We start from the raw sequence: 14,966 nt of genomic DNA on the forward strand, positions 1-14,966 counted from the left end.
CCAGTGTGCTTGCATATGCCAGTCCTGCAGTTTTATCAATCCTATATGATTGCTTCCAAAAAGTGATGGCGGTCCATGGGAGCGTATGCATCTTACCTCTGGTGTGCTTTTGCTGCTTTTATTTTCTTTCTACCTCTTGGTTAAAGCGCTTTTCCAATTATGCATTTTGAATGACCCTGCGTCCGTAGTTTGGAAATCATGAAGCCGAGTGGTTGTGACATTAGCCAGAGGCCCCTTTTTTGACAAGGCTGAAATTCTTTGTAATTACTGTCAATGTGAACTCTGACGTCCAAGTACCCAAGAGCCTCCTGGTGTATTGGCGTTCTATGTTTTATTCCTTTCCCTATTTACTCATTTCATTATGGGGTGAGAGCCATTGCGAAGCGCCACCCATGTTAACCAAAAGGCCTGAATTACATTCAAATAATGTATCTAACATCATCTCTCTTGACTGAAGTTGTGACGTTGAGAAAAAGAAGACTTGATCCCGTCTGTAGAGCTGTGCCTCGTCCTGGGAAACTCTCCTCAGGGGGTGAGCTTCTTGCCTCAGGCGACTTGCGCTATATGCCAGAAACTATGTGTACGGAGTCCACCTGATCACTGTTTGGGCGTACAACATCATTCAAAAATAACTGGCTGAACACTGAGGAGTGCACCCACAACAGCAGGAGACTGGTGCTGGGGAACTGGAGCGCAGCGCAGTGGTCTCGCTATGTGTGTGGGTGTTTGATAACTCACGTGTTTTGCCCTTTATTTGACTGCCTTTGACTTTAGTCTAAAAACTGCTGATTGTGCGAAATTTAAATCCTGAATCCTAATGTGTCCTAATGCGTCATCGCTGGTAGCAGGGTCAGGGCGCCATGCTGATGGTCGACATTTGCGTCAGCATCGTACATAAAAGTCCACTTTCCCAACATCAATATATTACGCCATCAACTAGTGGAACACATCATCACTCCCAAGAGGTCATACACTGACATTGGGTAAGCGGACTTTTGTACTCTTTTGTGTAAAAGTCTCTTTTGTACTTTCACTTGAAGCGCATGTTCTGGCTTCTGCGGCATATCCTGGCGCTGTGGGTTGCGTGTCACATAACAGATGAAGACCGCGGAAGACCTGCATGTGTTGATATGAACCATGGCAGAATACCAATGCAGAGACTCAGAGTCGCCCATTGTCATTATCATTGTGAACCAATGTCCACCAAACCCTCCTTAACTGTCACACACCGGTGTCAGCTGTCAAAAACCGCGGACCTGAAGAGCATGACGCATCGCCATGGTCTCATTGTGCTATATGTTTATTGAATTTATTGTGAGATGCAAAATTCTCTCATTGTGACTATTGTTTTTGATGTATTTCATGTACGATAAGTTATTGCCCATCCCTACTTGGTACTGCATGTATAGCCCCTCAAACAACATGCGTTCACAGTCACAGTGACCGTCAGTGACGGGAAGAGCTGCACATGGTGCTAAGTATACCAAGCGGTGCACTCGTGAATGAAGCATATGGCCACAAATGATGCCATATACTGCAAGTAACATCACAAGTGAAGAAACAATGACTGCTTATGATCGTCACCCCTGCATGTCCTAACTCCTACCCTTCGTTTTTGCTGTTAACGCCATGCTGCAGGAGGAACATTTGATTCCTTTGAAACCCCTGCACAAAGTCAGACTTCTGTATCAAGACTCCATACTGCAGTCCACCAGACAATGACTTCAAAGTGAGAACGTGTTGCTTAAACAGCAGCTTCCACATGCAATGACAAATGGATGTATATCAACGGGCATACAGCTTAGAATCTAATAGCCATGTTTACATATAGTGTTCCCTGAAAGACAAATTAATAATAAAACTAATTAATGCCCAGGAAATTACTAAAATCGTTGACAGCTACTGAAGCTACCATCAGATGGAAAAGAAGAAGAAAAAATAACATCATATCATCATATCGATATGTGTGTGGCTGAATTTTTTGCCATAGTATCAAGTCTGGTCAAGCCACCTTTGTCTCACAAGGTTTAGAGGCTTAACATGTTGGGGGGACCTTGTTTATCCTTCTTTGTGGGAGACCAAAAACACTATCCTTGTGAGGACCGTATGAATTTGTAGGGACATTTGGTTGGAACCAAGAATTTGAGTATGAAGAATAACTTGCTCATCACAATTGTGTTAAAGTTTAGTTCAGAGTCCTTGTTTAGGCTAGCCACTGGTTTCGGATGGTTGGGTCTAGGGTGAGAGGCTGGGGAAAACATTATGTCAATGAGAATCCTCACATTGTCCCCACAAGGATAGTAATACAAACATGCGTGTGTGCATGTGAACACCCTTCTGGTTGATCCTCAATTGTGTGGGCCAATTCTTGACAAAACACTGTCCTTGTGAGGACATTTTGACAATTTGGGGACCATTTGGCTGGACCCCACAAATCCCATGCTCAATCTGAGGATGAAGACATCAATGCGGATGAAGATATCAGACATAATAACTTTGTTATTCTAAATAGGTTTTAGTTTGATTCAGAGTCCTGGTTAAGGTGAGGGTAAGTGTAAGAGGCTGGGGAAAGCATTATGGCTTTGAGACGTCCTCAGAAAAATAGTGAAACTGACATGTGTGTGTATATGTGTGGTCGTTATATAGCTAGACTTGTGGGGACCATATACATTTTGGGAACCAGCACAAGATTAAACCTTGTATTGGAGAATGAAATCTTCAAAATAACTCAGTATAATAGTATTAAACATAATAAATATAGTTTAATTAAAGTTTGGTATAGGTCCTGATCAAGGGTAGCCGTTTGTTTTGGATGGTTAGGTTTACAGTGAGAGACTGGGGAATGCATGGAAGTCAATGAAATGTCCCCACAAAACATAAAAAAACATGACTGTGGGAGTTAGTATGGGTGTTCCCGAGCGTGTGTGCTTGCATAGCAGCCTTGATACAATATTTATTTTTAACTTTATGTCCCTTTAAATAATTCACTAAATATTTTTTATATATATTTTAAATATGGCCATTATTATGATTATTATTATTATTAAAGCCCAATGTGAAATATGTAGGTGAAGATTGACTTGAGTCCTGCGTATAACTTATTACTGTTACTGTCGTAAAACAGAGACTGCGAACCTGTATAAGTATGGAAAGGCTTCCAATAGCAACAAAAATGTGCTTGAGGACATTTGAAGATTTTAAAACATTTGTTTTACTTCAGCATTAAATGTCATATAAACTGTGCTTTTCTGTTCTTTATTACGATTACGAATATATATATATATATATATATATATATATATATATATATATATATATATATATATATATATATATATATATATATATATAATACAAATACAATATGCATGTATTTTTGTGTGAGCAGTGAACAACACATCCTGTTTACAAAAGGTTGCTGCTGCCCTCAAGAATTCTTACTGGACCGTCCACTCACACTGACCCTTGGACACTAAACAGAGTATTAATATTCATGTATTTATTTGCAATCCAACGTCACAACAAGCAAGTGTCTTTTGTGGTTGTTTTTAGTCTCATTTATATTGCGTTATACGCCCTTTCGCACATCCCTATCATCTATAGCGCTATGTAAGAGTGACTGGATGAATACTAGGCGCTGTCATTTCACATCTCACGGGTGTTTATTTCATGTTATTTTCTGTGTTGAAAGAAGCATCCACAATGGAGCCTTTATTCAGAAAATAAGAGCATAATATGATCAACCGTCACATGGATGTTCGAGAGCACCGTAGCGAACCCTAGCGTACGATGGACAAACACACTTTCGAAAACCGTAAAACTGCGCTCTTATTATTATTTTCTTTACAATGTAATTACGTCAAAAAATGCGAATGGAATTAGAAATATATTATAAGCTTTTTCGTCAGTCTACACAATTACAAATCGCGGATGACAACCAGGACGGCAGAAAAGTGAAATTCACAATAGTTCACGTCTTGATGTAAAGTATTTCGTATAAATACACTTTTATTTAAATGAACAATAGTTATGATCGGAACATTGTCTTCCAAACGCACTTAGGTGACAACGGAAATGGATACTTTTTAAGCCTGCAGAAGCTACGACGGAGTACAAGGGCTATGAGATTCCAGTTTGTTAATTTAGGAAAAAGTGACAAGTCGTTTCAACGGACAATAATAATAATAATAACAACAACAATAATAATAATAATAGCATCGATTGATGAAACAATGCACGTAGACCAATTCAACCTCGGCGTCTGAACTGGCCTATTCACCTTACAAAACAATTTAAATAAAACGTTCAAATTTAAATAGCATACGAGAGTATGTGTGCATGGGTGCGCGCGCCTTTGTGCGTGCCAAAATTCAACATATCCTCCAGGATGTGAGAGTCGTTTTCCATCAGCTGTCTGAATCCACTTGGGTTTTGCTCTCGTCTGTTTTCTCCTCCGCGATTTTAGTTGTTCTTTTCCATTTCTCTGATTTTTCAGATTCTTCTGATGAAGACCTCTTCTGTCTTCTCCACTTTGCTCGCCGGTTTTTAAACCAAACCTAAAAAAAGATACATATATTATGGATGTATATGCCATGCATCTTTTTCATGAAATTATTAGAACCATGAATTTTATTCCATGTAAAAAATAGTACGTTTTCAGTCTTGATAAAAAAAAATATTGAAATTGTATGAATGAATGTTTGATATGCATATATATATATATGGCAAAAACCCTCACCTCCACCTTCTCCTCGCGGAGGTGAACTTTGCGGGCCAGTTGCTCCCGGGTGCCGACGTCCGGGTACTTGGTTTCTTGGAACAGGCCTTCCAGCGCCTCGAGCTGCTCATCGGTGAAGATTGTCCGATGTCGGCGCTTCCTCCGGCAGTGCAACTGATTTAGAATCTGTAGCTCCGTTCGCGACAGGCTCCCCATGTTCATGTAAGAAACCATCTGGTGCGGAACCGGGGAAATCAACACCGAGCTTTCGTAGCCTGAAAATCAAAATGTACGCCGATAAGCTTCGTGTATATATATATATATATATATATATATATATATATATATATATATATATATATATATATATATATATATATATATATATATATATATATATATATATATAGTTACTTACTTCATTTGTTTTTACAAATGAACTAACAACTTCCAAGACAATAAAAATACTGCAATATACACATTCCTTTTCTTTTTTTTTGAGAAGTAGAGGAAATTAAGAGAAATAAGAGGCTATTAACCTGCTGGTATGCACGGACACTGCTGCAACGAACCGCAGCATGGTGGACCTCCTCCGGTGCTCGGGACCTGCAGCTGCCCGTAACAGTTGTATCCCACTCTGGCTCCGTTTAACGACTGAATTCTTGTGGGCGACATTCCGCAAGCGGCCCTGTAAAGACCGCTGTAGTCGTTGTAAATTGCATCCGACAGGCCGGTGGACAGAACCACCGGGCTGCCCCTCAACAGCAGCGGGTCTTTGCATCCCGGCCGTCCGGAGAGAATGCTGTCGATGCTGAACATCCCAGCGCACACCAGCGTCGTATTCCGGTCTCCAGACGAGTCGCAGGCAGATTCTTTACAACTCTGTGACAATGAGAAAAACGTCTCCACTGATCCTCTAACATGAGCAGCTCCCTCCTTTGTTGCACAACATGGCGAGTTGGCCAGAGAAATGTGGACGGAAAGTGTAAGGCTGGGCGTCATTTATACTGCTGACGTAGGAGGCTCGGCAGCCTCTGCTCTCCTGCAGGATGGTGCGAACTTCTGTGTATTGAGCATTAATTGAATTAAGATAATCCGCTCTCTTGCAGACATTTGAATATCTTCTGGCTAACTCCGAGAGACCTGTCTGCCTTCCACCCGCAGAGTAATCCGATTGTTTCCCTGTTTACAAAGGCGTTTGACGACACAGTTCCGACGACTGACAGGAACAGTTTAACGCAGGGAAATCTGATGTCGTTGTGCTCTAATGGCGCACACAGTAAACAATGAAAGGAAACGTTTCTTTGCAGCATTTGGGATCCTGAATGTTGTATGTTCATGCAGTATTATTTGCACAAGTTGTGATCGTATCACAGCTCGAAATATTAATTTGTTTGCGTCTCTCATTCAGGTCAGGGAAGAGATAATTCATTCATCTCTTGTGATCGACGGAGGTGTGGATTCCTTCCGTCTCAGATTTGGTCCGACTCAATTGCGCCTGACCCACGTAAGTCATTTGAAATATATTTGTTTGCTTTTTGATGCCACAAAATATGTTGCTAGTCCTCCGCCCTAGTTAAACAGTGAATTATAGGCAGTGCGTTGTATTAGTGCCTCCACCACATTACCCAAGTATATTGACCTGTTTGAAATTGATGGACAAATACATTTCGTTCGTGAAATGGTGGCATTCAATTCATCGGGAGAAAGAAAACAAATTGTATAGGTCCTAAAGGATATTTGGAACATTTTGCTCATGGAACTTAGATCTGTAGTGGCTGAGGGAGTGGTTATTTCTGTGGAGTATAACCACGGATGTGACATTCGATTTTGCGCCAGAAAATTAATCATCATTTATGTAATGTCTCGAAAAGTCGTCCACAGTAACATGAAGCAAAATGTGTTATCAGCAAATCGTTATTCATCTCAAATAAAACCACATGCACTACAAAATTCGAAATTCGGACAAATTAGCAATAAAGCCAAAACAGAAATATATCCACTCTTCAACGTATCTTGTGAAGGTTCATATGTCTGTGAAGACTGTCAAAATTACGACGGCTTCTCACCTCTGTTCCCCTCGCTGTCCAAGCTTTTTTTTTTTTTTTTTTTTTTTTTTAACTCCATTGATGAAAATGCGTCTATATATCCTCTAACAATTAATGCAAGAAAAAAAGCCAGACCCGAAACGTTTCAGTGTTTCACGCCTGGCCCGGCATGTGTGCTCCCGCCATCAGGGCAGTGAAATCGCCACGGAAACAGAGGAAGGCTGTTTAGGTCGCAGTCAAGTGACAGGAGACCTCAACCTTCATCATACCGGTTCGGGCTACTGGTGCATGGCTTCCTCTAACCCTCCACAGGTGCCGATCACCCAGGAAATATGATACACACCTACAACACTTAAGATGCACCGACGTTGATGTTACTTTCTGCTGGTCTGTATCGTCTTTTGGTATAGTTCAAGCTTGTAGCTCCCGGCACTCCGTGGAAGGAGCTCCCAAACCACCTACTTGCTCAAAGACGTTTCCTTACACACAAACGATCATGTGCTGACACAAGCAAAAGCACCCTCACTTTTCCCTTCTGGTTTCTAAGTCAAGACTTGTATTCGTTTTTTTCTGATCTGTTCCGTATCCCCGCTGTTATTACAGTCACTCAAGGTGCGGTGATCCACAGATCAATTGGGTACGCTGACATGAAGTGCACATCTCAGCGAAGTACAAATTCATGGAATGCTTGTGTCTTGGTGGAAATAATTCCTGCGACCATTTAAAAAAAAATCATATTATCACAATGAATTATCATAAAGAAGCCCAATGTGAAGACAATGTGTTCAAGTTTAGGAGTGCTATTATTATTATTATCATTATTATTATTATTATTATTATTATTATTATGGGGCGAACATATTGTAATCTTGTGGATTGTCGGGATATGCAGTTTCCATCAATTAACACTGAGGGGAGCTGTTTATTTCGTCTCCTGACGGACTCATCTCCATGCTATCTGATTAGATTGATAACTTTTATTGTTGAGAAGAAGATTCAGATTTTCTCGAGCTTGGAGGCAGTGCCATCATTTGAGTGAAGTGCATAGTGCATTGTAACTAAAACAGAATCTGTGTCTGAGAGGAGGCTATGACTAAGTAAAGTGAGATTTCATGGTTGTTCTCACATTTTTCACTCTCACCGCTGATCAAATCACATCGAAGGAGCAGAAAACATGCAAAAGAATGGACATTTCTAGTCAATTTAGAATATGAACTAATGTGAGTATTCAATGAAAGATTGCAGAGAACATTCTACTGCACTCTCAATCTCCCACCTACCAAAGTAATGCCATACTATTGGAACGCGCACTACACATGGAACAAACCTCTCCTCCGAAGGGATGGAACCATTAATGACTGTTTATGCAGAAAGTGAACATGAATTATGTAAATGAAATAATCTGCAGCTAAAATGAAATATAAAAATATATTGAACCATAATTAAATCACAAGCAAGTGTTTTCTGTCTGTCCACATTGAACAGCGTTCATAGAATGCACAATCTTTAATGTGAGTTTTCACTAAAATACAATATTTAACAATTGCGCAGTACAAACCAAGAGTTCGTTTTTTTGTTATTGTTTTTTTTTTGTTTTTTTTTTTTAATATTTTTTTGTTTTTTTTTTTTTCCTCTTAGTCGCCCCCTACTACATGCATCATGTGAAACTGAAGCTAAGCACAATGTTTTCTGTGAGTCTCATTAGGGAGTAACATAAAATTCATCTGGATGATGATTGTCCTCCTCAAACGATATTTTGGTCTAGTATCTGGTATCTGTGCTTCAACACGGGAAACTCAGAGTTCGCTGTGGCAAACCTGCTTGTGTGCAGGGGTACACTGAATTTGCCTCATGATACCCACAGACCAGAGTTTTTGCAAACCAACTCAGACATTTCACTTAACCACCCGTACAAAAAGGGTCCCTGAACTAGTAGAGAGACAAAGTGTTGAAACTAACTCCTGATGAGGGAACTTCTGCCAACCATAACCTAGAACCACACTGTGGCCTTTCACATCGACACAGTTTTGGCTCTCGAACCGCTGCCGTTCTGGACTGTTAGAATCTCCGTTGTTTCTATCGAAAGTGGAAGGGCTCTAAAAAGTGTCACTCAGGGAGAAATAATCAACACTGCAGCAAAATGTCAAGTAGCTCCGATATTCTGCAGGACTTCCAGCACTCACCCAGTTGGAGTGAGAGACATGCAAATGAGGCATACGCTAGCACATCCCTCGTCTCAATCATTTCTAGCCAAAAGACTGAATATGTGTGATAAATACAGAGCACAGCAATGTAGATCACAAGGGTGTTACATTAACTCAATTAAAATTGTTGAATTTTACAGGGAGCCAATTCAAAATACCAAAGTGAATAACAAGGTAATTTACTGCTGACGACCAAAAAAGAGCCTAATAAAACATATGAACACACGTTTCTCTGCCCATCAACGGATCTTCGCAGACCTGAGATACTTTTTTGTGTTTGAACATGCCGTTTAAAATTGCTTTCGGGAAGGGGAAACAGCACATGCCAAATGTACACAGCAATACAACATGTGAAAAAACTCACTGACAAAAGAGATGAAAAAACAAGGAGCTTTCAAGAGAATGTATCTGACATAGAAACATTACTCTAGAGAAGAGACTTCGAAGATCAGAAGTATCTCACTGACAGTGACACACAACTGACTGGCAATAAGATATAACACATGTACGGAAAACATTACTGAAACGTCTATGTGAAACGCTGAAGGCCGGCTTTCGCGTCACTGTAGGATGCAAATATCCAATTTCCCAATGTCAATATATTACATCATGGGAGTGAGGAGGTTCCAGGAAATGAGAAAAAAATTATAAACAGTAATTGGCAGAAATTTAAAGAATTGTTATTCGCTCAGCTCTATTTCAATCTCTGTAAAATGTAATATGAATGTTACTATGAATAATACTGATGTTTTGATTATTCGCAGCACTGAACACTAGGCTTGCTAGGGCTGATCCAAACTAATGGAGACCCCTAAGACCACCTTGACTGGCAGAGACAATTATTGGTTAACATTAAAGGTTTATTGAGATATACAGTAGCCTGACACTCACTCTTTTTCTCTTCGTCTCTGATGAAAATAATGCTCATCAACGGCCACAAAGCTATTGTCAAGGTGGTGGCTTTCAAACAGAAATGTTACATATTACAGATTTTTTTTATAGTTATTAATCCTGAATCCTGCATTGCTGCGGCATAGAAAAGATGCAGTCAAGTCGAAAACCTTGAAAGTGTGAACTTGAATTTTGAGAACTGGAACAAACCCCACCTGCAGATGAGAATTATATTTTTCACAACTACTTTAAATCTAAGGAGTGAGAAGGACAGACGACAACGGTTCTGTATTGATAGTACAAATCTTAACTTAAATGGTGATAAACTGTCCAAAAGATGTCAGTGGGTCACAAGCATGCATATCAAGCCAGGCTGCAGTGATACAGCAAACTGTGGTGGAAGCAAATGGCTGCATCGCAGAGGAGTGAGCAAACGCTGATGTGATGTGCATGTATTGTATTGTATTTTATTTGGGACCAATTGTTGATCGGGTATTTGTATTTTGTTCAGCAAATAACATAAAGTGTGGCAATCTATGAACATGGCTGAAGCAGCCGAGCAGGGGCAGAAATGTGGAAGGAAATAAAGAAATCATCTGGATCGTTTCATTTTAGCACAGAACTGTTCCGGATAGGTGACACACCCCTGAAATCTGGTGGTTTCTACTTTTCGTCCTGCGCACTGAATTATGCAACTCATCACTGCAATGCCAGACTAAGTGTTGGAGGAAACTATGTCATCACGTTGAGCTGTGTACAAGAGAAAGGGTAATTATACTGTATGCAGTTGGTAAAGTTTGCCCCATATTGTCTATTTAAGGAAATGGATTTTAGAACATCAAGCAAAGCCCAGCCGATATGCCTTGTGACACATCCTGTCAAAAGAACAACAATGCAGTAATGTGGCTGTTTTACTGTTGTTTCTACGCTCAGTTACCAGTAATTCATTGTGTTTTCTTGGATCACGGTATGAATCATTGTTTGTATTGTACAGACTCCAAATTATGTACTTATGTATCAAGTACATTTGAATAAATATTAATCTCTGTAATTCAAATAAACTTTCATCTTTGCTTTATTGTAATTCAGTAGAGTAGATTTTAATCATTTACCCAACGCTCTGGCATGGTCTTATGGCATGGTCCATAGCTGCATCACCTATAAATGAGGGAATCTCATATACACTACAAAGCACTGGAACATCTCTCTGTTGTCTCGAAGCAGATTGTCCAGAAATCTCCAGACTCCCTGGATTCTTATTGTATATTTCATATCTGCATTAAAGATAATTTCAGAGACAACTGAAATGTATTAACTGATAAATATTCATCAATCCATTTAGGAAAAGAAAGTTGTCAAAATTGGAACAAACTATTTATTGACAAGTCGAGGGAGGAGTGGTAAAGGTGAGGGAGGCTGACTTGCTGTGAGTGCCTCTCATGAGAAATGCTGGTAAAGATTGAAACATATATTAATCAGACTTTTGACATGTGTAAATGTGAATATTGTCAATATACGTACATTGAGTGCAACATTGCTTGTTTCAGCGTAGTAATTAGAACTAGAATCAGAATTAAAGGTAGTCCTGTATTCAAAATGAGAGTCTCTTCACTTCATTATATTAGATGTCAGTTGCTATTTACAACCCCTTATGTGGCTGTCCTCCTCTACCCAGTGGTGGTTCACAGACAAAAGAGAGCTTCTCGCAAACCACAGCCTCTCAGCCTACTGGCGCGGTGCGCTAGTGTCCACGACCAAGGCGCCCAGCTTGCCCTCGGATCATCCGTTCACAATTCCACAGCCGTTGGAAACACACAGCACACAGTGTCAGATGTGTGCCCACAGAGTGAAGTCACATCACGCGGGCCAATCATCACAGCGACTGTCAGGTCTAGATCAGGAGGGCTGCTTCATTCATGAATTTCCCCAGTTTGGGGACAGACACTTTGTCACAGACTGATGACAGAATCACCTTAAAAATCTAAATCTCAGCAATCATTTCTGGATGAAAATCCACTTACAACATTTCCACCATTTCCAGCTTCACTCCTGCTAGTTAGTCTAAATTTTCCTTTTGGTTATTCTATTGCCCCCATTTTCGTTTTTTTTTTGCTGAAGTTCTATTTGGTTGAATTTCCATCCACTGTGCAGCCCCAGAGAATAGTGTAAAAGTAATCCAGAAACTACTCAGTGCTCAGTACAAGAACGACACTTGACAGTTGACTGACTGATGGTAAACCATGTAGCGCTATCTTGGAGAGTGGTTCCACAGTCACCATTATATTTCAGAGCTGGCACACCACATACTTTCCCTGAGTGCTAATCCAGCCACTAGTGATGTTCGATTCCACTGATTTCCTTTCCGATCCGATACTGAGTAATATTCAGGCTGGTATCTGCGATACCGATACCGATACCTATATGTATGTGTCTACACCTAATCATAGCTTCCTCAAGAATACAAGGATTAGTAAATAGTCTTATATTTATTGTCTCTGAAAAAATAAAACATAAAAATAAATTAATCTTTACTTATTTGTGAACATTATGAATTATTTAATTCCCAGGTATCTCACTGAAAAACCAATTATGGGACTAGTCAGCGCTGAATACTTAATCGTATTAGGTTCTATCTACAAAAAGGGAGTACAAACAATTATTACACTGGCAACTACAAACTGAAATCGCTAGTAAAATATTTAATCAAATAATGCCACAATAATTGCACTGATATATTAGCATAAATTATTAATTCACGTTATATATTTATTAATTTAACAATTTAAGTTTGATTTAAAATAATAATACAATATTTGGCAGCTAAAAAGTAAACTTTAGTTACTTTTCATCGGGTTCCTGTTAAGGACATACATTACCTCAAATTACTTAAGTATCGAAAGTATCGATATTTTGGTTTGAGAATCGATTTTATAGAATCAAGATCTAGTATTGGAGGTATCGATATTTCAGGATCGATCCGCACATCACTACCAGCCACTCAAAGATCTTGCCATGTGGGGCTAAGTGATCTATACACTGGTTATGTGGCAGTTGTGCTTACACTACCTCCCAATTTGGATGGGTGTTTGCTCACCCATCCAAATGATCAGAATCAGGTGTCCTAGTCACAGTTTGGGAGCAACAGCAACTCAGCCATACATCTCCAAGTGCAATGCAAAGCGCTGGATGCAGTGGTGTAAAGCACACCACAACTGGAATATAGAGCAGTGGAGACACCTTCTCTGGTGTGATGAATCATGCTTTTCCATCTGGCTATCTCATGTACCGGTCTGGGCTTGGAGGATGCCAGGAGAACGGTACATTTCGGACTGCATCGTGCCTAGTGTGAAATTTGGTGGAAGAGGAATTATGGTGTGGGGTTGTTTTTCAGGACTTGGGCATGGCTCCTTAGTTCCAGGGAAAGGAACTTTGAACACATCAGGACAGCAAAACATTTTGGACAATTCCATGCTCCCAACCTTGTGGGAACAGTTTGGAGCGGGCCCCTTCCTCTTCAAACATGACTCTGCACCAGTGCACAAAGCACGGTCCATAAAGACATGGTTGACAGAGTCTGGTGTGGATGAACTTGATTGAGTCCTGACCTGAACCTGCTAGAACACCTTTGGGATGAATTAGAGCGGCGAATGAGAGCCAGGACTTCTCAACCAACAACAGTCTGTGACCTCACTAATGCGCTTTTGGAAGAATGGTCCAAATTTCCTATAGGTTTCTATAAATACACTCCTTGATATTGTGGACAGCTTTCACAAAAGAGTTGAAGCTGTAATAGCTGCAAAAGGTGGACCGACATCATATTGAACCCTATAGGTTAGGGATAGGATGGCATCTAACTTCATAGTGCATGCTGAGATCCTGTTCCAGTATTCATAGGCACTAACACACAAAAACTGTGCTTTTCACTGACACAGTATAAGGAACTGGAAAACAATGATGATGTCCATTCTCTCAGAATATGCACTTCCGCTTCTGAGCAACGACCTGCAACATGCCAGTCTGTGCTGTTGGCCGAGTAAAGTGGCAGGCCCCTGATAAGTCACACATTGGACGAAACCCACCAACCTCATCTAGACCAGCAAACCAGAGAAAAGAAAAACAGCTACTTTAAGGTTTCAGAGCTTTTCAGTGAGTGTTGGACTCCAGTTTGTGATACAGCCATCCTCCACAAGCTCACCATGCACCAGTCTTTGCATTTTCTGACCCAATAAAGCCCTAGACCTGGGAGGTGTATTAAATCAGGAATCCTGAGTTACACTGCCCAGTTGCCTACGCCTGCAGAGTGGAACTATCTTATCCATCAGCTAGAATTTCTAGCTTTCAAATGGGGCTCTAGTCGATCAGTTCCATGACTGTGTGTGATGGTAAAATGGATGTAAGAACATACAATTATTCCACTCACTTATATCTTGACAACTGCCAAGCTCAATGTTACTGTGCATAGATAGTTAGATATATATAAGAAATGACAGTGTGGACACAGTGTTGTTGGTCTTCAGGTTTGCCATGTAATTTGTGACAGATATCAATCCAAAACAAATCTGCACATCGGACACACACACACACAACATATACGCACACGATGCAATACCAGTGATGTAAAATCACATTCACACAGAATGTCGCGATAAGCGATAGCCAACGCGGCTTCAACGAGCCTCAAGGACATTAGCACAGTGAATCAGCCTGCAGGTACAGACAAGTCAAGACAAGTCAGACTGCTTAGAATTCTCTCACAAAAGGGGAAATAAGAAATCACAACTTGGACACAATGTTCTTCAGTCTTCAGGGTTGCCATGTAATGAGCGCACCCTCAGGCGCACTCCCCCTCTCACAGGCGAGACACGGAAGGCAGAAGGAATCAAACGTCGATCCATTGATCCCCGAAACATCCCAAAACAACTCCCACACACCAAGATCCAGCAACAGAAACTATGAAAAACAATTCATAATGTTGAATTTAAATGTACCACACTTACATCCACAACTGTGGAAGGTGTGTTCCCAGGAGGTCACTTCCCCAAAGGGCAGCTCCTCAGTAGCAAATCACCTGCAGTGGCTCATGGGATTTGGTCCATCTAGATTTCC

General features: G+C 40.5%; 1 protein-coding gene across 1 annotated transcript; it reads right to left on the bottom strand.

Annotated features, from left to right (window-relative positions):
* Positions 1-3,751: 3,751 nt before the first annotated feature.
* On the bottom strand, positions 3,752-5,719 carry gsc (goosecoid). The gene is made up of 3 exons (XM_053876032.1): positions 5,257-5,719; positions 4,739-4,992; positions 3,752-4,556 (listed from the first exon to the last, which is right to left on the bottom strand). Exons 1-3 carry the CDS (start codon positions 5,717-5,719, stop codon positions 4,407-4,409), a joined length of 867 nt encoding a protein of 288 aa, XP_053732007.1. The 3' UTR covers positions 3,752-4,406.
* Between the last annotated feature and the right edge of the window lie 9,247 nt (positions 5,720-14,966).

The sequence above is a fragment of the Synchiropus splendidus genome, chromosome 9, assembly GCF_027744825.2.
Source record: "Synchiropus splendidus isolate RoL2022-P1 chromosome 9, RoL_Sspl_1.0, whole genome shotgun sequence".
Classification (NCBI taxonomy): Eukaryota; Metazoa; Chordata; class Actinopteri; order Syngnathiformes; family Callionymidae; genus Synchiropus; species Synchiropus splendidus.

Coding starts and splice junctions, on each gene's coding strand:
- gsc (XM_053876032.1), bottom strand. CDS start 5,719: ATGACGCCCAGCCTTACACTTTCCGTCCACATTTCTCTGGCCAACTCG. Junction 4,993..5,256: donor GTGTCCGTGCATACCAGCAG/GTTAATAGCCTC, acceptor TTTGATTTTCAG/GCTACGAAAGCTCGGTGTTG. Junction 4,557..4,738: donor TCCGCGAGGAGAAGGTGGAG/GTGAGGGTTTTT, acceptor ATCTTTTTTTAG/GTTTGGTTTAAAAACCGGCG.